Here is a 23,671-nt window from a genome sequence, read left to right as displayed (position 1 = left end):
CACCAGAACCTAATTGGCTGGCACTTTGATCTTAGACTTCTCAACCTCCATCCAGAACTGTGAGAAATAAATTTCCTTTGTTTTAGCTACTCAGTCTATTGTATTTTGCTATGACAAGTCAAGCGGATTAAGACAGTAGCCAAATCTCAGTTTCTGCAAAAGTAATGATGAGGTAGCACAGTGTTTCCTATCCCCCCTATTTTCTCCCATGGTTTTAAGGTTTTGGTGGTTATTTGTGTGACAGAGTTTATTAAGATGAGCAGGCCTAGAATGTGAAATGAGTCCTCAGGATAATTGATGATCGCTGCTGCTGAAGAAAGACCATCTTGTGCCACAGGAGCTGTGTCTTTTTTAATCCTTTATTTCTATTACTGGCTTTAAATAACGTTTCTGACAAGATTCTCTTTTCTTTCTGTCAACTGTCGGTAAGCAGGTATTGGGCATTATTTGTGAGGCTGTAAATACATTACATAAAGAAATAATGAGTCCTTAAAAAGTCAAGAGAAATGCCTCCAGAGACGTTTACCTAACATGGTGATTTATGTAGGTCTGAGAATGAAGTTTCAGAAACTTCCAAATGAAAATTCTGGAACATAAACTAAAGTCCCTTCCAAATGTGTGTTTTTTGTAGCCCCTGGACACATTTCCCTTTTACTTCTAATGTGGAAGCTGGAGAACCTTTTTCATGTTCAACCTAAATTGTCTAGTTAATGATCTAAGAATAACTCTTGGGAGCATCCCTCTGCATAGCGTGTTATTACTCCATTCCTCTGACTGAATTTGATGTATCTATTGTGTTCTCATTGCATAAACTGGTCCCTGGGATTAATCATTTTCTTTTTACCAGCTACAGATTGTAGACATTTAATGGATATACCTACATTAGTCAATTTAATGAGTCTCATTGTCTAGGGTTTGAAATATACTGATCATTCTGATGTTGAAATATAACTGACACTCATTCTTATTCCAAGTTTCCCAAGTTTGTCCCTCCTGCCTGCCTGAGGAAGGAATTTAGCTAAAACTTTTCAAAAAAAGTTCAGGGCCTAGGAACTCAAGCACATCTACTGAGTCGTGTCAGAGGCAGCTAAACCATCTTTGCATCCTTTCCTAAGGTACACCTTAAGCAATCACATAGTTTCAGTTTTAGAACAAGGAAGTGTCTTTCATCCTGGTAGGAACTGTCCTATGGCAGATCATTCTGGTTAATATACCCAGATGCATCTCTGGCTGCCTTGCGGTTGGAGAGGAAGATGGGATGTTGACATGGCTACCACGTCTGTCACTGGGTAGAGAGCCAGAGTAGAGTAAAAGGGCTGGACGGCGGGGCAGGGAGGCTGCACACACAAATAAAAGAGAACCATCCACTCACCAAAACAGTCACAAAATAGTGGATTCAAACCTGAGTCATAATTAATGGTTTTTCATTTCTGTTTTGTTTTCAGTTGTTTGAATTTATGAACTTCTTGGCCGAGAATGTCATCTTCTGTTACATGGGCCTGGCACTGTTCACGTTCCAGAATCATATCTTTAATGTTCTTTTTATACTTGGAGCCTTTGTATCCTTTGAAATACAGAACATGGAGTGATGAGGGAAAAGAACAAACTACTTACTTTTACTGATTATTCTGTTAAAATGTTAAAGGCATTTCCTCAAGTTTATTGCAAGCCTCAGATTCCTGGTAGATATGTAATTTCTAGTTAGGAGAGAAAAGATCCTCAGAAATTCAGACCTTTACTAAGTGCTTATGGTTCAAGATAAGAAGTTTGGAAAATACTGAAAGAAATAAAGGAGGAAAACTAAAGAAAAATGAATACTCAAAAATAAATATTCAAAATATATTTATTTTCTGAATATCCAAAGTATGTTTTAAGTTATAAATCATTTACATAAAAATATGTCAATTCACTCTTTACAGAGATATACTTAATCTGCATTAGAGTGTGTCAGAATATAGCCAACATTATTAAGCTTTAGAAATATTTTCATTACAAGATGATAAAGTCTTTTTTCCAGTGAAGACTTTGAAAATAGGATACACAGAGCAAAAATCAGATGAAATTAGCATGATGGATGTGCTTAATCATTGAATACATGTAAGTTTATTTTACTTAGATAGCCAATAACAGATAAAATATAGACCTTACCTTTAATGCAAGACTTTTGGAGCTCTAGGCCTGAGGTCTAAGCATTCCCCAGAGGAATGAATGTCTATCTGAAAGAATAGTGGGTTTCTGTCCCCAAGGACAGTCAGTAACTGTTGTCCTTCTTTCCACTTGGAAACTGGGCAGATGCCCTATCAGATCACAGGCAGGTGATCTTAATGGCCAGGAGAGCTGACCCCTCTTCTCTAAGCCCTGCTGCAGCTAAGCACCTGTGTTTGCCTTTTGTCCTCTTTTCACTGAACATTCAGCTAAACTCCCCAATCTCATCTAAACCTGCATCTTAGACAGAATCTCCCTCTTCCCAAATAACTCCATCCCATTTAAGGACAAACTAGGATAGACACACTATCAGGGCAGGAGTCCTGGGTGACAAAAGGGGACAGATGACTCCCACCAATATTTTCCTAGATTTTAACCTACAAAGCTTGGACTTCAGCACAATGCCTCCTAAAGCAGCAGCTGTATTATACGTCTAGAAAAGCAATTCCTCTCAAAATCAAATCAACTAAAAGAAAAAAGGAACTGAAACTTGCTAGATCCAGGCAGTATAAACTGATGGAAAGTAAGATGGCAATCATGAGCAGAAGTACGTTTATCCTTTCTAAAGTGCTTCTTGAGAAGACAACGCCACAGCCTCTGAACAGTCTCTGCCTCACATTTGGCGGCAGAGTTGAGCAAAGAGTCAGTCATCAGCAACATAAATGTGATGAGAAAATTTCCAGTGATTGAAATGGTATGGGGCTAACAGTTCTAAACCAAGTAGATATTCAAAGAAAAGTAGAGTTCTCTATTATTTCTGAAAAGGAATTGACATTTAAAGATGAGTTTTAGCAGCAAGTTGGACATACACGTATTGACATATTTGTCCCTGTTTTCTCGGTCATAAAGTAGAGAAGCTTAAGAACATAACAGTGACAGCTCAAGGACTCGCACCCTCAATTGTAGCATTTTCCTCAGCGTTTCTCTGTGCTTATCTATAGCTGGCGATTTTTCTGGCCAGAGCCTGCAATATATACCCCCTCTCCTTCCTCCTGAATCTGGGCCGAAAACAGAAGATCCCCTGGAATTTTCAGCACATGATGATGTTTTCAGGTATGTGAACTGTTATGCATTAGCGCTACTGTTGTCTCATACTTTTGCAGCACATGGAAAGCAGAAGGCATAGAGACCTCCTAGTTCTCTTACCCCCATGGCATCTACTATTCTTTACCCCATCGTTACCTAGTGCCGTGCCAGTACTCCATAAGTTCTGAGCAACAGGGGGATTTCTCTTTCCAAAAAGAAAATAAAGCTGAATATCTGCCAGAAACTAACCTAGAATAGGTACTAGACTTTTTCCTGGCTTATTTCAGATCAATTTTCATATCAGGGAATTTGCACAGTCATTTTACAAATTGCATACTTGAAGGTAAACAGTGTGTAAATGGTGCCACCTTTGTCTAGTGATAAGACTTCTTACAGGGGTGCCTGGGTGGCTCAGTAGGTAAAGCATCTGACTTCAGCTCAGGTCATGATCTCACAGTTTGAGTTCAAGCCCCACATCATGCTCTGTGCTGAGAGCTCAGAGCCTGGCGCCTGTTTTGGAGTCTGTGTTTTCCTCTCTCTCTCTGCCCCTCCTCTGCTCTCTCTCTCTCTCTCAAAAAATAAATAAATAAACATTAAAAAAAAGATTTCCCCTTAGAATCCCTGTTCCTTTCCTATGCAAATCTCCAGGAACTTCCCATAGTTAATACGCAAGTGAATCATATCTAAGTATGTTCAGTTATTCATTGAGAAAATAGGTATTAATTGTACACTCACCTAGTGCCCAGAGCAGTTCTAAATACTGGTAGATGTAAGTGACAAGCTCTCTGCTCTCAAAAAGCTTATGTTCTACTTATTTAAACCATACCTGAAGGTTCCTTATTCCAAAAGAAAATATAAACCAAATGAATTTTCTGACCCTGAACTACTTTGGAAATTGGAATTTATTTCTGTTCAATCAATTTTTCTACCACCAGTCTTTCCTTATTCAGAAACTTTTTTCTTACATGCCTTATATGTGTGAATCCACTTACATTACCCTCAGGAGCAGTTCATGGAAATATATGTGAGAATATAATAAACACTCTCAAAATACAGCAAACAAAACTTGGGGTATACAAGGCAATATGGAAAAACTGAGGGAAACTATCATTTATTGAATATCTACTATTTGCCACTCACTATAGAGCAATTCTATATTAAACAACTTTGTAGATGGAGAAACTAAAGTTCAAGACCTCACAGAGGTTATGTAACTTGGCCAAGGACAAAAGCATTCCTAAACCCAGGTCTGTGAGACTTCACTTCAAACCCATCCAAGTGTCTAAAAATCCACGTTTTCAGTAGTACTAAAGTAAAAGGCTTGTTTCACCTTCAGTTACATTCTGTCTCTGCCCTTCCTCCGCTCACTTTCTCTCTCCTCTCTCTCTCTCAAAAATAAATTAAAACATTTTTTTTAAAAAGTCTTTCTGAGAACTTTTTAAAAAAATTTTTTATGCTTATGTATTTTTGAAAGACAGAGAAAGACCAAGCACAAGTCAGGGAGGGGCAGAGAGAGAATGAGACACAGAATCTGAAGCAGGCTCCAGGCTCTGAGCTGTCAGCACAGAGCGTGACACGGGGCTTGAACCCACGAACTGCGAGATCATGACCTGAGCTGAAGTCGGGCACCAAACCGTCTGAGTCACCCAGGCACCCCTTACTGAGACCTTTTATGAGCAATATTTTGAGACTCAGGTCCAGAGCAAGGTAGGATAGGCATTACCAGTTTCTTATTGCAGATTAAAAAGAGAGAGAGACAGAGTGAGGGAGACATGGAGAGATTGGTTATCTTGTTCACAATCTCACAACCAATTAGAGATGAAAATGAGACTTGAACCCAACCTCTTGTCCCCTAATTTAGAGCCTTCTCACCTGCATGACACTACAGATTTAACCACAAGGTCAAGAGAATTAAATCAAAACCATGCCCTTCCTAACATAGGCCAACCCCAACATGTTTAACATGTCTCTCATGCAAACCCAGTCCTCAGCCATTTCACAACAAATCAAACCTTTGGGTAACACCCTTCCCAGCCATTAGTTCAAGTTGTACACTGTGCCTCCAGACCCCCATCAGAGTGTAGGAAGCGCCAAGTGAGTTCATCATGTGCAGGGAAGTATTTTTCTTCAGAAAAGAATGCTCTAGACTCAGCTTTCATTTTCTGTATGAATTTTGGCATGTGCTATCTTCACTCAGGATCTAAGGTTTTAACTGTACTTTCCAGGAAATAAAGAATTTAAAATGTCAACTTAAGGTAACGTAAGCCAGAGGAGAAAGTAAAGAAGCAGATCACATAACACACTGTCTAGCATTTTCAGGGTGTATGACAACAACACCTGCAGAAACCATAAGAAAAAGCCAGTCTCTTTAAAGGATATTTGCTTTCGGAGAGGCTGGATGGCTCAGTCAGTTAAGCATCTGACTCTTGATTTCAGCTCAGATCAGGATCTCAAGGTTCATGAGATTGAGCCCTATATCCGGCTCTGCACACTGATTGCAGAGCCTGCTTGGGATTCTCTCTCTCCCTCTCTCTCTGCCTGCCCTCTGCTCTCTCTCTCTCTCAAAAAATATATAAAATAATAAAAAAAATAAAGAATATTTGCTTTCTAATATAGCCTAGTGTTAACTATGCCTAGAGCAGTTTTGGTTATCCAGTAAGAAGTATGGCTTTAGTAGCCCTCTGGCAGAATCCAGTTATCCATGCTTCAATAATATGGAGCCTTTCTTTACATAGCTCAAAACATTTTTCAGAGTCCTTTCGAGATGTAAACAATGACCCTTTATCTAAAATGGGAGTATGAACTTATTTACACATTTACTCATTCACAGTCTCCAGCTATTCATTCAGCAGACATTCAATGACACACTCTTGGGTAGGTATTTAGGTGAACAAAGACAAAGATATGGACCCTGCCCTTAGGAGACTTGCAGCCTAGAGAGAGCTTGGCTTTGTATGGACTAAATTTGGTTCACTAAGACAGTGCACCTCACGTGGTTCAAAATCTAGTCAAGGGGCACCTGGGTGGCCGGTTAAGCATCCCACTCTTGATTTTGGCTCAAGTCATGCTCTGGCAGTTCATGAGTTCAAGTGTTCTGTGCTAACAGCTCAGAGCCTGCTTGGGATTCTCTCTCTCCCCTCTCCCCCTGCTCATGCTCTCTCTCTCTCCAAATAATTAAACAAACTTAAAAAATATTCAAAATCCAGTTAAATCAGAACTAGAACTTTGTCTTAGTCAATTACACCTATCATCTAATAAATCCTTTTCTATCATCTTTACCCTCACCTTATTCATACCCTTTTGGCACTGGTCAGGAGAATAGCTGGCAGTGCCTGCCAAACAGAAGTGGATTCACTTGTAAAGCTAAGGAAGCTTAAGCCTCAGGCTTCCTCATTCACACCGGCCCCTTCTAAGATTCTGGGAGGGGCCCTAGGAGTGTGTCCTGTTGTCATATAAAGTTGGTAAAAGATATTCTTTGTATTAATTTTCTTATTTGTTAACATTTTTTATTTATTTCTGAGAGGGAGAGAGACAGTGTGAGCAGGGGAGGGTCAGAGAGAGAGGGAGACACAAAATCCAAAGCAGGCTCCAGGCTCTGTCTGAGCTATCAGCACAGAGCCCGACGTGGGGCTCGAACCCATGAACCGTGAGATCATGACCTGAGCCAAAGTCGGACCCTTAACCGACTGAGCCACCTGGGCACCCCTGTATTAATTTTCTTAAAGAGAGTGCCCAGATATATAAATTTCCCTGGAGATGAAAGTATATGAAGGGATCCCGCTGTTTATCACTCATCTCCTGGGACTGAGTGGGGCCTGCAGTGAGCATTGAAACAAGGGCTTGGAGCTGAGTAGATAGCAGTGGTTTTGAGTAAATTTCATATTGTTCATGGGTTAGGGCACCACTGCTGCTGCCACCATCTACCCCAGCCTCTGCCTTTTGCCACCACAGCCAATGAAACGTAGGTGAAGCAACTGTCAGAACCTGGATTGAATTCCTCACCTGGCACAGACTAGTAATCTATACACACAAAGACTTGGAACCTGAAAATGAATGAAGTTCAGTAGTGGTCTCTCTGCCTTGGAAAGCTTTCAGTAATGCAGATTCTCTTTCTGGTAGCTAGGTTGCAGTTTAGAGTCAATTGGGGGAAGTTTACCCTGAGACATTTTTAAGAACTTCTTTAAATTCAAGGCAAGGAGTTCGGAACTGCTTTGGTGTATCGTGTGACACCCAGCACAAAGGGCTTAAGAGGAACGCTAAGCTCCCCTGAAACTGTTCCTGGTGCCCTGGAGCACAGCCCTAGTTAATGCCAGGAGGGAGCTGCCCCGCCCCAGCTCTCAGTTCCCTTGAAACCAAAGAGGCAGAGTTCCGTGGTTTAAATTAAAGGAGATGTGCTTCGCACAAATTAGCTTTCCTATTGATGTGGTGCATATTACAAAGATCAGGCCTCTTATTTTAATTCAAATCCATGTACTGTAATTTTTATTTAATTTAAAACTAAATAAGAGCCGGGAGTTGCTGGAAGGAGGGAAAATGCCAAGCCCAATTGAGCCTTGGCAGCCTTCCTGAAACCACTGTGACTTGGAGACTGTGGCCTGCTGGGCTGCAGAGACTCTGTGTCGAGCCGCTGTGCTCATCTGAACGGGGCGGGTAGTGACGGGGGAGTTCTGAAGTGCTTGAACAGGGCAAAGGAGCCTGACAATATGTCAGAGAACATGCTTCTCCAGTTTGTCCGTTTCTGCTCTTCTTGGGAGAGACATTGAAACCCTGATGTATGCTGTTGCATAAACTAGGAAGAGTTTTAACCAGGACAGTGTGGCCACAGTGTCCCGATATAATATAAAACCTCATCCATGAGCTCATACTGCCATGAAGACAGCAGTGCTAGTGTCTCTAGGCTTTGCCGCTTAATGTTCTTGTTGCTCATTTGGTTGTCCACCAGTGCTCTTTATTAGCCTTTGAATAGCTGCCAGCATCGAAGGATTGAGAGAAGTCATGGAAGAAAAACTTAAATTAAGAAAATCTTTCCACTAGCATTCATCTTTTCCCCTCAATGGCAAAAAGACCGCCACTGTTATTCAAGTGTTGGGGAACACTCTGTTCAGCAGCTCACAGAACTGCAGCATTCTACAGAAGGACAACTTAAGAACCACTGTCGAGGTGGAGGAGACCACCTTTCTCCAGGTCTTTTTAGTGTTCCACTAGTCATGCCATGGTCAGAGCCAATTTGAGACTGCCTCAAAAATGGCTTTACCCATTGTAGCCAGGAAGAAAGCAAGAGGAAATCATGACATTAAAGAGCAAAAGTCATTGTCTCGGCCATGCTTAGGAACAAGAATCTGTGTCTATTACTACCCAAGCTAATGGAACTCCATTAAGCTACCAGGACAGCCCCACAACAATTAACAGCCACCATGTAGAGGGCTACTCTCATGCTCTCTTGTTCCTTGATAATGAAAAGTCCGCTCCTCTGACCAGCGTTAGCAACACTGAGAGCTCCTTAGAAATAATGAGTCCAAATCTGCCTTCTAATAAGATCTCCAGGTAAGTCATGTGCATGTGAAAGTTTGAGTAGCACATCCCAGAACATAATCACAATTCGTGGTTTTCTGTTCTGAACCTCTTTCTTCAATCTATTCCTTCTGTTTTGCCTTAGACCCTCCTAGGTACTGATCCTGTTCTTCCATTTGCCATCTGATCAGCATTAACAATGTTTACCCAGCTATTAAGTTTCTTTCACTTCCTTGAGCTTGCTGAAGTCTTTCCCCCTACTCAGTCTCTCCCTCTGCTCAAAACCCTTGCCCACCCACCTTCACTTCTTTATTCAACTAATTCCCTTTTTTCTTCAGATCTTAGCTTAGACATCACTTCCTATAGGAAGCCTTGATAACTCCATCTAGGCTGATCCCTCTCATCTGTTTGCAAAGCACCCAATACTCCTCCTCTCCTAGTACCCTTCACATTCTACCATGAATTTTGGCTTGCCTGCTGGCATTCATAAACCATGAGCTTCATAAACCAAAATGCTGATCTGTTTGGTTTACTCTGCACATCAGCGCTCAGCACCTTAGGCAAAACTGAGTATCCTTCCACAAACAATTGGTGGATGAACAAACAAATAAGTGGACAACCAACAACATTTTCTACCCAACTAAAATTGTACATTTCACTAAACTGACCATTTAAGGACTATCCATTCCTATTCTGTCAGCCCTAGGAACTTCTAATTCCAGAACTGGTCCCATAGGCACCTTTCAGACCAAGCTTACCTAGCTCCACAAGTGGGAGCTAAGCACAATAATTTTAAAGGAAGAGATCAACAATTAAAACTTTTCATTTTTTAAATGAAATAAAATATTTTCACCCTTCCCTGAATGTCTATAACAGTAAACATTGTTAATACTTCACAAAAATACCATTTGGATTTGAGAGTATTTTTCAAATCTTTGCTTGATTTGTGTTGGACGAATGCTTTTGTTTTTCCACTAAAAAACTAAGATCTCTCAGGGCACCTGGGTGGCTCAGCTGGTTGAGAGTCTGACTCCAGCTCAGGTCATGATCTCACAATTCATGAGTTCAAGCCCCATGTCGGCCCCTGTGCCCACAGCTTGGAGCCTGGAGCCTGCTTCTGATTCTGTGTCTCCCTCTCTCTCTGCCCTTCCCCTACGCATGCTCTCTCTCTTTCCCTCTCTGTCTCTCTCTGTCTCTCTGTCTTTCTCTGTCTCTCTGTCTTTCTCTCTCTCTTTCTTTCTCTCTCTCTCTCAAAAATAAACATTTTTAAAAAGAATTGTTTTAAATTAAAAAAAAAAAACAAGATCTCATTAAAAACCCTGAGACTTACATGAGCCAGGTGATTTGAATCAAGATCAGGTTGACTAACTTCAGCTTGGGAAAAGATTTCTTTAAGTGTATATACAAGGGTTATTTGAGTCTGAGCCCTCTGAGCAACAGGCTCTTTCTTACCTTCCCCCTTCCCTTGTTCATAGTTCCAGAGAGAAACAGCCTGGATGTTGTCAAGCATTCCTTGCCACACCTACCTCTTTGCAGCCTCCTTACCCAGGGTCCAGTGTTCTCTCACCCTCCCATGCTATGTAGCCTTCCTGCCCTGGCCATATCATGTACAATTAATTAGGCCCCTATTTCTTCCTTACCAGTGTAAGGCCACTACCTACCTAATGCAGAACAGGCTCCGAACTTTTTGTTCATTAGAGGAGATGCACTTCCACTGAGCTCTCATCACTCACTGTGGCCTGGGGTAGACGTTAGAGAACAAAGTAGACAACTGACATAGGTCTTCTGAGGTCTTCAAATGGGACAGAGTTAACCAGCTTATGCAGGAAATGAGACACGAAAAGTTTTTTAACCAGTGTATCAAGCAGTCGCAGAAAAAGGCACCTTGAATAATAAATAACCATGAGCACCATTGCTGTGACAAAGTAGACAGACATAGTAGGCCCATATGGATTGCAGATCCCATTAAATCCTCATAGCTTCAAATACTGAGAAAAGTTTATCTGGTTATGACAAATTCAGGACATCTGAGAACTAGTTTAGACCTGTGGCCAGACCCATAGAGTTGTTTTCTCCTATTATTAGGTCAAAACATTATCATTCTTCACTTAGCTCCAAAATTAATTTACAATAAAAATTACGAGCTCTTGAATTTTTAAGCAGTGAATTAGATTCTACCCTTTGGCACACCACAATATTTTCTAAATATAAACTGCTGTTTTGGTGAAGTGCACTGAGCTCAGGCTTTCAAGCAGGCTCAGCCACACGGAGCTATATGATTAGCCCTCTCCAAATCTCAGCTCCCTTGGCTGTAAAACAGGATAATAATACTTACCTTAGATGTTCAATGTTGAAAGCCAAACTAGAAAATATATTTTAAATGTCTGGCATGGAACTTCCACTTAGGAAACACTCAACGGATGGGAGCTTCTATCGCTTTCTTTAACCCCCCCCACAGATGAGACAGCCATTAGTACTTCACAGAGACAGGATTTATATAAACTGACAACTGCTCTCTGGAAAACCTCCTAGCAGAGACTGAGGTTTTCATTCCAAAAAATAGGTTTGACTATCAAATTGCTGACAAGGATACCATCTCAGGACAGTATGAAGTATTAGTGACACACTAATAGAAGACAAGAACCAAGGTTCCTCTTTCCTTCCTTCCCTTCATTAAAGGACAATCATTGACATTGTACCTTTCATTCTAGCAGTGACTTCTAAATAAATAAGTCAAAATGCTAGAACTCCATGTACCAGTTTTTATGAGGAAAATGTTAGTTGTAGCCCCCAGTGGGACAAACTGATGTCACAATATACTTAGACATTTATTGAATGTGCGAAAGTGGCATGATCTTGTAGATAACCCAGTCATCCTATCTACTGACAGAGTGCGGCCAACAAGAGCATCCCAGCCCATGAAGGACACTGAGTGATGAAAGGAGACAATCCAGAATGCCTGTCACCTCTCTCTGTTTCAAGGATAAAGTCCTAGGATACCAAAAAAGAAATAATTTTATTATTTAATTCAGGAACTTTCTGTGTATGTTTCAGTTTTTCAGGATGTCCAGAATGTCAGCAATATCACTGATAATGTTAAAATATCTGATTGATAATTTTAACCAAATTAACCTGTCCAATGAGGCAAACAAATGGACTACATTATTTTTCCCCATTTTCTGTCTGAATTTGCTTACTAACTGCTTGGTTGTTTGGCTATAATATAGACATAACCTTAGAAAACTATCAGCACACATGAACTGAGTTCCAAAAAGTATGACTGTCTGTGGCAGGCACCAATCCCTCTAATTCTGCCCTCAGGTTCTATGGATAGAGTTCAAAAGAAGTCATTAAGATTGACTCAAGTAAGTTATATGTGCAAATGAGCAAGAAACAGTTACTTTTAAAAATACTGGTGCTAGGGGTGCCTGGGTGGCTCAGTTGGTTAAGTATCCGACTTTGGCTTGAGTCATGATCTCACGGTTCATGGGTTCGAGCCCCACATCGGGCTCTGTGCTGACAGCTCAGAGATTGGAGCCTGTTTCAGATTCTGTCTCTCTCTCTTTTTCTCTCTCTCTGCTCCTCTACTGCTTACACTGTCTTAAAAATAAATAAATATTAAATTTTTTTAAATTTAAAAATTCCAGTGCTAAATTTCCATAGAGCTATTAAGTAATTTAGGAATTTTTAGCATTAGCTCTAATATATTAGAGAGGTTCAAATGCTATCAAAGACAGACCAAACTTCTGTGATTAGGGCTGGGTCTCAGTCCCACTGCCCAATCATCACGTTTTTGCCTAGAAGGCTCTTTCTTCCAAAAGCACCAGGAACTATTTTAGAAACCCATGATTCCACATGAAAAAAGAAATAGACACCAGGACAGGTGCCCTGCCTGTGAATGACAGCCTTGCCCTCCCTTTGTAGGATCCTCATCCCACTCACCACCCACTTCCCTTAGTGTCTGAAAAGTGTCACCGGACTTTCTGGAGCTGTATTTTAAATTCTACAAGTAAACGTGAAAGCATGCATGTTAACAAGTATTTTTAAATGCATGCCCTTCAGGAGGATTGTGTGCTACCCTTCAACAGATTTCTTCCTTCTGATTGTTTTCAGTTGCTTGCTTTTTTCCTGGCAGGAAGCTAATTTTGGCTGCACAAGGAAATGGGGGTTTTTACTGGACAGTCTAAAATGGGTCATTCTGGATTAGAGGAGACTGATGCTGAGTATAGGAGAAAGAGAAAGAAAGAGAGAGAGTGAGAGATGGTGCTGAAAGAGTAGGGGAGGGGGAGCAAAAGGCAAAATATCTATTTCAAAATGTTGCCTCAGACTGATCTTCTGTTTAGGAGAGGGAAGAAATTTTCTTTTTTGCATTTTTCCTTAAAACTCAAATTTAAGATAACAATTTTCTTTTTTTTTAATTTTTTAATGTTTATTATTTTTGAGAGAGAGAGAGAGAGTGAGCAGGAGAGGGACAGAGAAAGAGGGAGACATACAATCTGAAGCAGGCTCCTGACACAGAGCCTGACAACTGGGTTCAGACTCACGAGCTGTGAGATCATGACCTGAGCCGAAGTTGGACACTTAACCAACTGAGCCACCCAGGATCCCCAACCATTTTCTTTTTTGCATTTTTCCTTAAAACTCAAATTGAAGACAACCATTTTTTAATCTTTGTTATGAGTTAAATATTCAATAGGGAGGATGAAACACATTGATAACCAGCCATTACATTTGTAATCTTGGCCACTCCTTCCCTTTTAGCCCCTATTTTCTCACCTGTTAAAAAATTATTCTGCGGTACTGTAGCAACATGTAGGGAAGAAGAGAGGTAAGGTAGAGAGCTTTAGGATAAACTAAGCTGCTGGAATTCAGAGACTCCCAAAATTCAGTAGTTAAACCACAGTAGTATATCCTCTCTGGCTCATGTTACAGGCCAAAATTGATATTAACGTGGAAGCAGGGGGAAAGATGCCTCTCCTCTGGATGGGTGATTCAGATATCAACAGGCTCTTTCCATACTGCAGCATCATAATTCCCTAAGTGAAGGATTCTAAAAGTTTGGTTCCTGAACCAGCAATATCAGCACCATCTAGGAACTTATTTGAAATATACATTCTCGGGCTCCACCATAGACCCACAGAATTAGGGACTCTGGGGCTGAAGCTCAGCAATCTGAGGTTGAGTTGAACAAGTCTTCCAGGTGATTCTGATGTAGCTAAAGTATGGGAATCACTGCTACAAGGAGTCTTTATGATTTATAACTGGCCAGTGGAAGGGGAAAGAGAGACTGGAGCAGGAACGGCTGCTTCTTAAAAGCCTTGGCCCAGTAGTGACATCTGTCACTCTTGCTCTCATTTCACTTATAAGAACCTTTCATCTGGCTATACCTCGCCGCAGGAGATGCTAGGAAATGTAGTTTATGCAGTTACAGCAGCATACCATGGATGATAAGAATAGGTAATGTGGACAGAGAGCCATCTTTGCCAGAATAGCCCTCCACAGTAGGAAAGTTATTCCCATTTATAACATTGCTCCTATGGGAAAAAGCAATCTAGTGTCTACACTAGGGTTTCTCAACCCCAGAAACTATTGACATTTGGAGCCAGATCATTCTTTTTTGTGAGGGCTGTCTTGTACATTATAGGATGTTTAGCAGTACCCCCTGGTCTCTACCTACAAGATTAACAGTGGTGTTCCCTGTCCCCTAGTTGTAGACAACCACAAATGTCTCCAGACATTGCCAAATATTCCCTGGGGGGACAAAATCATCCCAGATGAGAACCACACTGGTTTGAACAGAAAACTTATAAGTTGACTTTTGAAATGCAACCTGGCCATAAGTTGGGTAGTATTGACCGAATATTGACTTTCTTCTGATCTCTGTTAGCCTTTCTTTTGAAACTCTCTGTTGAAGATTTCAGCTGGTGGCAAGGATTATCCCACAGTTTACTACCACAACCACCTTACCTACATAAAAATAAACTTCCGAAGCCAGAGGCATCTATGCGTGTTGACTCAGAGCTGTGACAGAGCTAATCCTATTTACAGTACCCTTCCTGGCTGCTCAAGGCATTCAAAAACAAACTTTATTTTATGCAAAAATATGCCAAAGTTATGTTGCATTCCTTCTCAGTGACCTTAAGTTTAAATGATTCAAGTTCAGGAAGAGAGATGAAGGAAAGAAAGTTCTGCTTGTCTAATACAGACTTAGTTTCCAAAAAAATTCCATTTATTTTTGAATGCAGAAGGCTTTTCCACTGAAACAATCTGTTGGCATCACTTCCATGTGATAAAATGATGTTGAACTGAAAATGGAACTGTGTAGCAAGGTTGTACTATCCTGGAAAATGTATTTTGAAACCAGACTGACATTTTTGCTGAAAGTGGTTACTTACCCTTTGCAAGGTTATGGGACTTCAGCAAGGGTAAAAGCAATACATAATTCAATTGTAGGTCCAAACTAGGGTATGATTTATCAGATTAATGATGAGGAAGTGTTGAATCTTTGAAATCAACCCCCTAACAGTACTCTAAATAACAGGGGGGGAAAAGGATTGCAACCAGTTATATCCCAAATGGAAAGAAAGTCAGCAAAATAACTCATCTTAGAGATATTTCTTTTAAGGGATGGGTCAGTTTCTCAGGGATATTTCTGTATCTCTGTCCATCTACTGCTCATTTTCTTTTGGGTTCCAGTTGTGTTCAAATTCAAAATCTGACCTTTCCCTCCTCCGTATATTCATGGATTCATCCAGTACTTGAGTGCCTACTCTCCAAGAGTAGCACTGGATATGCTTTCACCGAGCTTGCTTTCTTGTGAAGGGATGCAGATCTTAAAGATTAAAAAACAAGCATAATTTATTTCAGGTGTTGATAAGTGCAATAAAAGACAAACAAAGAAGACCTGGGTGAAAATGGAGGGTACTTAGGTGGCAGGGTCAGAGCGGCCTTTCTGAGGACTGGGACGAGGAAGAACAGCTGCCGGGCAGTCTGGGAGGAGGTGGAGGCAGGAGGAGCAGGAAGTACAAAGGCCTTGAGGCAAGACTTGGTTTAAAATAAACTTTATCTTCCTTCACTTTTCAAGCTCTAAACTTCCCTCTCATCTTTCCACTCTCTCCAGTAAAAAGACTAAACTCTCCTTTGAACTGCAGACTCTTAGATCCAACTACCCACTCAATCTCTTCATTTGAATGACCAATAGACATCTTGGATTTCACATAGCCAGAGCAGTATCCTTGATCTCCCCCCTTCACCAACATGCATTTCCCACAGTGTTCCCTAGTTCTTCCAGTGGCTCAGGTCTTAAGTTCTTGGAGTTCTCTCTCTTATACCCTTCATCCAACCCATCAGCAAATACTGTCAACCTTTGACATTAGTCCAGCATCTGCCATGCTTCCTCTCTAGTCTGATTCTCTTTCATTTCTTACCCCGACTAATGCAGCAGCCTCCTCACTGACCTCCTACCTCCAGCCTTAATATCAGTTTTTTATGGCAGAGCCAGAGTGATGCTTTTAAGCATAGAATAGATCATATCATTGCCCTGCCATAAACCTTCCTGAAGTTTTCCATCTCAAAAAAAAAAAAAAAAAAAAAAAAAAATTCAATCAGAGTACCTGGGTGTTGCAGTCAGTTAAGTGTCAGGCTTTTTACTTCAGCCCATGTCATGATCTCATAGTTTGTGGAATCCAGCCCCCAATTGATCTCTGCTCTGATAGTACAGAGCCTGCTTGGGATTCTCTCTCTCCCTTTCTCCCTCTGCCCCTCACCTGCTCACTCTCTCTCACTNTTAGCTTTGTTACCTCTTTGGCATTATCTCTTTCTACTTCCCACTGCCTGCCACATTCATTCCATTCCAGCCATGCCAGCCCCTTTGCTGCTACTTGAACTTACCAGACATATCCTTACCTCAAGGACTTTGCATCTACTGTTCCAGTAGCATGGGATGCTTTTTTTCCCAGATACCCACATGGTCTCTCCTCATTCTGTTACAGTCTCTGCCAGCCAAATATCACCCAGCCAGAGTGGGTTTCNCAGTTATTCAATTTAAAAGTATTTACGGAGTTTCATGTTTTGGGTACTATGACTATAAGGAAGATGTAATTCCAACCTTTAAAAGATTAAGAATTGAGAGTAAATAACAAATTAAACTACTGATTCATTTCAGAATATCATTTACTAGTACAGGTGGCATGACACTTGTTTCATGGGATTTCTAAGAAAGAGAGAACAATGTGGACCGGAGTGTTCTGAGAAAACTTCATGGGGGTAGAATATATGCAGAAAGAAGTGAAAAGGGTTGACAGTGGGGTCATGGCACAGAGGTAAAGATGCAACTGTTTATGGGAAGAGATGAAGACCATCTTGTTGGTATGAAAATTTCTCAGTGGGAGAAGAGAAAGGAAAAGTGGGGTAAGGTTCTGCTTGAAAGGTTTCTATGGGCTGTGAGAAGCCACTTACAGTTGATGGGTCATATCAGAACCTGATAAAGCTAGGTTTTGAAGAAACTGTTCAGAGGAATATAGGTAGTCTGGAAAGAGGAGAGGATGGAGGCTGTAAGGCCAAGGTATCAGAGTGTTGGCCAGCAGCACAGTCAGGGTCTAAGGTAATGGGCCTTGGACCAAGGTGGTACAGTGGGAAGTGAGAGGAGCCTGAGCTATGATGTAACCCATTCTCTACTAAATCCACATCTCTAGTGTCAGGACACTAACATCAATAGCTACATATATTTTTAAAGTTCCAAGCTGATTCTGATGTACACTTGTACTTAAAGACCATAAAATTTCATCTTAAAACCTCCATTTAAATTTGAGACAACACAGATCCCAATGATGCAACCTGCCTATGACCAAACAACCTATTAAGAGCAGGCCTGAGAACAGATCCCAGGTCTCTTCATTCTCAATATAAGGCTTTGAGAGTCCCAATAAATAATAAAAGGGCAGAAGCTGAACTTGCAGAAACAATTACTGAACCATCTCATTAAACCAGAAAGTATCAATTGTTTTTCTATATGTAATCTGGAATCAAAAACTGAGTACTTGAATGCATTCATTGATCAATAAATATTTATTGAGCACCTATTATGTGCTTGGCGTTGCTATAGGTGTTATGGATAAACAACAACTAGCCAATTGCAACGTAGTGTCATAGGTCCCCCGATAAAACAAGCACAGGTTGTACTAGCCATATAAATTAGTCTAACCCATGTGCAGACCTCAAAGGACGCTTCATAGAGAAAGCAGTGGCTCATTTGAGCTCTGAAGATTACTTAGAGTTAGGTGAAGTCTAGGTGAGAGTTATAAAAACAAAGCGCTGGAGAGAATTTGGATGGGAGAAAATGATTCAGGTATAGAAAACCATGTATGCAAGGACTTCTTTTATCCCACCATTGATTACAGCTCCTTAAACATTACATATCTGTTGACAATGGTCATGATTTGGACCCTCATGAGGTTTAGCAATCTTATCTTTTTCTTCATCGGACTATACATGCAAAGTATACACTTTATACCTTTAATATACCTTATCTCCATTTACCTGTTAAGAGAGGCACTTTTGAAGGACCGTGAGCCCTGGGAGAGAGGTGCCCAAACTTCCTCATTACTGCATTTACCCACTGTATCTTGGGTAATGTGTAGCACATAGTGAGTGCTCAGTAAATGTTTAGTTTTTGACTGTTGCTGTGTACTTTTAGTAAAAATGACTTAGGGGGTACTTATATTCCTGTGATTTAAGTGTAGCTGTATCTGACCTTCAACCATTCAGAACACATTTGCCAATTTATAGCAGATTAAGTTTCACTTTTGCTCTTTAAAGATAAACAGGAAGCTGCATATTTTTTGCAGCAGGGGTCCTTGCTAGAAAGCTTTCCTTAGTTCAGTAGTCTTCTATTGTTATGACTAGAACATCAATATAATTAACATAAGAATCCCTTAGAGACCAATTTTAAATGAAACCACATTTAATTGCAGGTAGTTCTTTTATTCCCCAAGATGATGCTAACTTTCCAACTGAGTGTGTGAAATATGTCATATCTCTGTAAAATAAGCCCATCTAAAATGTAATGGTATAGTCTACCAACCCCCAAAGGTATAGAATCATTTCCATTAGTTGACAAAAGCAAAGAGAAAAAGAAAAGTAAGTCCAAAGGGTCAATGTACCCATGAAACAAAACAAAACACAAGCTTTGACAATGAGTTCTGGATTTCCTGGTTTCCAAGCAAAATGAACATGTTCTTTGGAAATAGTGTTTTGCTAAAAGAAAGTCCTAAGTCAATATTAATTTTTCATTTCTAGTATTTTGCTGATAGGTGAAGTAATTTATTTCAATCCTAAAGCCCTCTGTTTCCCAAATCCATTTTAAGTAGGATAGGTGTACACAGAATCTCCACAAAGCAAATGGACTGAATTGTGTCCCCTCAAATTCAGATGTTGAAGTCCTAATCCCAACATGATGGTATTTGGAGATAGAGTTTCTGGGAGATAATTGGGTTTAGATGATGTTATGAGGGTGGGGCTCATTGCTGCCCTTAGAAGAAGAGACACCACCCATTGCTTGCTTTTGCACAAGAAGGTAGCCTCTGGGGGCACCTGGGTGGCTCAGTGGGATAAGCATCCAACTTCAGCTCAAGTCATGATCACACGGTTCGTGGGTTTGAGCCCCGTGTTGGGCTCTGTGCTGACAGCTAGCTCAGAGCCTGGAGGCTGCTTCAGATTCTGTGCCTCCCTCTCTCTCTGACCTTCCCCTGCTCACACTGTTTCTCTCTCTCAGAAATAAATTTAAAAACATTAAAATTTTTAAAAAAGTAGAAGGAGAAGAAGAAGGTAGCCTCTGACAGCCAGGAAAAGAACTCTCACCAGAACCCACTGTGCTGGCACCCTGATCTTGGACATCCCCACCTCCAGAGCCATAAGAAATAAATTTCTGCTATTGCAGCTACTAAGTCTATGGTATTTTGCTACAGCAGCCCATATGGTATTTTGTTATAGCAAACTAAGACACATGTATATTGAATGAAGCAATGAATGACCATTGACTTGACAATAGGCTCCAAATGTGTGATAAATAACTTCAGAATCATAAAGGATGAATGGAATATAGGCATTAGTTCTTATCTGGAGTTCTAAAATAGCTTGATTTTGTCCACTTATAACCCACCTGTCTCAGTTCCATGCTTCCCACAGATATGCTTCCCATATCTCACAAGTGGCATGTGCCATATGTGGCACATGTGACCAGGGCTGCAGACAGATGATCCCCTCTCTAAAAACATCCTGTTTCTGTGGTTTGTCAGATGATCATCATATGGAGAAGGCATCCTCTTGTCAACATTTTGAAGTTTGGCCCTTTAAGCAATGTATCTCACACTTGCCACAAGTAAAAGGCAGTGGCTGAACTTTTCCTTTTTTTTTTCCTTCAAAGATCCTTGCATTGAATCTCCTGTAAATAGAAAGTTTTATATATAGGATGCGTCTCTTATGAAAGTCAGATAACAGCTATCTTTTGAGTATAGTTTTAAACCAAGAACTGCTCGTATATAATTTAGATTTAAGAGCTTAGTTATGCTAGTTAACATAACATATCATTAAACCTATTTAAGAAGATAAATGATTAAGAACTTTCTTGCCCTTGATATCTAACTTTAAAGAGTTTACAATAAGCATGATATAACAACTTTTTTTTTCTTTTATTCCAGTCTCTACTCTCTTCTTTCTCACACAAATTCAAAGTTGAAACACGCACAATATTCAATAAAATAAGAAATACTTAAAGTCTCATCACTTAATACTTCTAATTCTCACCACTTAATTGGGGTAATGCTATTTTATTTCTAGCAATGCGAGCTTGAGGAGAAGAAAAAATGAAAAGATAGCTTCTATCTCTAATCTTGTACTGTGATTATATACTGTGAGAAGCTTTACCTTGACCTATAAATTCTCTCCTCTGATACAGACGTCTGTTACAAGAGTTTCTTTTAGTTTTTGTTCCTTAATGACACAATTTGTATTTCCTGGAGAGAACATTATTGAAATATTCCCCAGTATTAAGGGTTATTAATACTCCTACTCTTTTGTTCTCAGCTGGGCCTGAGTGCAGGAACATCTCTAATGGGGGACTTTTCTTCTGGAGTACAGGCATCTCAGGTGTTGAGAATTTCTGATGTATAAGAATTTTTTTATGTTAATATCTACTTCAAATGTTATCTCCCTTATCTTCAGGCCATTTCCTTGTCTACATGGAAATTTAGAATAATTTCCTTCCTCCATTACATTTTGTTCCTTGAAGGTGTTTTATAATCAGAGTGCATGTTCCTCTCTCTTTTGAGGCTTCCTTGTTTCAGGCAAAATATATTAAGTCTCTCTAGCCTAACACTTTGTATCTTGTGTTATGCTACTTGTCTCTTGTATATTCATGGTGTGGAGATAAGAAAGGAACATCATATCTATATTGGAAAGTCAGGGATAAAATAGGCTATAGTTTTCTTCATCCTACCCTGTGTACAATTTCTTTTTTTTTTTTTAAGTTTATTTATTTATTTTGGGAGAGACAGAGACAGCATGAGTGGGGGAGGGGCAGAGAGAGAGGGAGAGAGATGATCCCAAGCAGGCTCCATGCTGTCAGAGCCCAATGCAGGACTTAAACTCCTGAATAGATTGATCATGACCTGAGCCAAAACCAAAAGTCGGACATTCAACCAACTGAGCCACCCAGGCATCCCCCCTGTGTCCAATTTCTAAAGCTCTTTTAATGCATGAATAAAAATTTGGAAAGTTAGATAGAGCAAATATAATAAGTAGACCACTGAAATCTTATGTACACAATTCCAACTTTCTTATAAAAACAACCAAATCCCTACCTCTTTGACTTATTCTTGTTGTCCTTATAAATGTTTATATGACCTGTTACTTGATAACAGGGCCAAAAATGTCTTGCAAGTCTTGTGTTACCCAAGGGAGACCTTCCATTTTAACTTTTTTACTTTACAATTTGTGCTTTTACTTATTCTTTTTCAAAGCCTTAATCTCTGTTTTTACTTGTATCGTCACACTTTTGATTTGAAATTTTAACATACTTCTTGTAAATATGTTTAATGTGGATTCATAAAATTTCACTGAGCTTATTATTATAAAGAAAAAACAAGAAAAAAGCAGGTTTAATAGTTTGTTTAGATTATGGACAGTATAATAGCATGTACTCAGGCTAACATAATTCTTAAACATTATTTAGTTATTAGTTTCAGTGGTCCATAAGCTTGTTTTTTCTTACTATCTCACACATTTGATTTTTTAAAAGTAATTGTGCCCAGAAAGATATTTTTGTAGATATAGGCAATATTATTCTAAAACCTTATGGAAAAGCAAAAGACTTGGAATAGTTAAAAACAATTGCAAATATAAAATGTAAGAATCATTCTATCCAGTATTAAGGCCTACTATATATTTACAGTAATCAAGTTGGAGTGCTATTAGATAAGGGACAGAGACATAGATAAATGGAACAGAATAGAAAACCCAGGAATTGATCCACACAAATATACCCAATTTTTTTTTAATTTTTTTTAATGTTTTTTATTTATTTCTAGGAGGGAGAGAGAGCATGAGTAGGGGAGGGTCAGAGAGAGAGGGAGTCACAGACTCTGAAACAGGCTCCAGGCTCTGAGCGGGCAGTCAGCACAGAGCCCAACTCGGGGCTCGAACCCACGAACTGCAAGATCATGACCTAATCGAAAGTCGGACGCTTAACCGACTAAGCCACCCAGGCGCCCCTACACAACTGAATTTTAACAAAATTGCAAAAGCTATTCAATAAAAAATTAAAACATCCATAGGCAAAAAAAAAAGTAGAACCTAAACCTAAATTTCATTCCTTATACAAAAATTAATTCAAATGATCATGGACTTAAGTGTAATATGTAAAGCTATACAACTTTTACAAATTTTTTAAACATAAGGGAAAACCTTTAGGACCTAGAGCTAAGTGAAGAAGTCTTAGACTTGACTCCAAACACATGATTCCTAAAAGGAAGATCTACAGATTAGACTTCACTAATAAAAAGCCACAAAGGGGGAGGAAATATTTGCAAACTATATATCCCAACAAAGGATAGTATCTAGAATATATAGGGGCGCCTGGGTGGCTCAGTGGGTTAAGTGGCCTACCTTAGCTCAGGTCATTATCTTGCGGTTCATGGGTTAGAGCCTTGTGTTGGGTTCTGTCCTGATAGCTCAGAGTCTGGAGCTTCAGATTCTGTGTCTCCCTCACTCTCTGCCCCTCCCCTACTTGCACACTGTCTCTCTCTCAAAAATAGATAAACATTAAGAATTTTTTTTAAAGAATATATAAAGAACTCTCAAAACTCAACAATCAAAGATCCAACAACTCAAGTAAAGAATGAGATAAAAACGTGAAGGGCTATTTCACCCAAGAGGGCATAAAGATAACAACTAGGTACATTAAAAAATATTCAACACCATCAGTTATTAGAAGAATGAAGATTATTGAGGCACCTGGGTGGCTCAGTTGGTTGAGCATCCGACTTTGGCTCAGGTCATGATCTCATGGTTTGTGAGTTCGAGCCCCACATCGGGCTCACTGCTGTCAGCCTGTCAGTACAGAGCCCACTCCATTCTCTGTCCCCTTCTTTCTGTCCCTCCCCTGCTTGCACTCTCCCAAAAATAAATAAATAATTTTTAAAAAAGAAAAATGCAAATTATAACCACAGTAAAGCTATTACCACTCACCTATTAGAATGACTAAGATTTAAAAATAGTGACAACATTAAATGCTGATGAGGATGCAGAGAAACTGTATGACCTGTATATTTCTGGTGGGAATATAAACGGTATATCGCTACTCTGGCAAGCAGTTTAATAATTTCTTTTGTAAGTATGCAATCAGTGATTACACTCCTTGGCATTTACATCAGAG

At 39.9% G+C, this 23,671-nt stretch overlaps 1 protein-coding gene across 2 annotated transcripts in view; it reads left to right on the top strand.

The window, feature by feature from the left end:
• Positions 1–23,671, top strand: part of SLC9A9 (solute carrier family 9 member A9) — a 659,022-nt gene that overhangs the window by 435,008 nt on the left and 200,343 nt on the right. For both annotated transcript variants that reach the window (XM_077756733.1, XM_077756732.1), the window contains 2 exons: positions 1,446–1,559; positions 3,147–3,258. In XM_077756733.1, the coding sequence (XP_077612859.1) occupies positions 1,446–1,559; positions 3,147–3,258 (226 nt within the window). The remainder of the gene's footprint in view (positions 1–1,445; positions 1,560–3,146; positions 3,259–23,671) is intronic.

The sequence above is a fragment of the Crocuta crocuta genome, unplaced genomic scaffold (genome assembly GCF_008692635.1).
Source record: "Crocuta crocuta isolate KB4526 unplaced genomic scaffold, BGI_CrCroc_1.0 scaffold337, whole genome shotgun sequence".
NCBI lineage: Eukaryota > Metazoa > Chordata > Mammalia > Carnivora > Hyaenidae > Crocuta > Crocuta crocuta.
The sequence above is the reverse complement of the archived record's forward strand: the minus strand, read 5'-3'. Positions and strand labels throughout refer to the sequence as shown.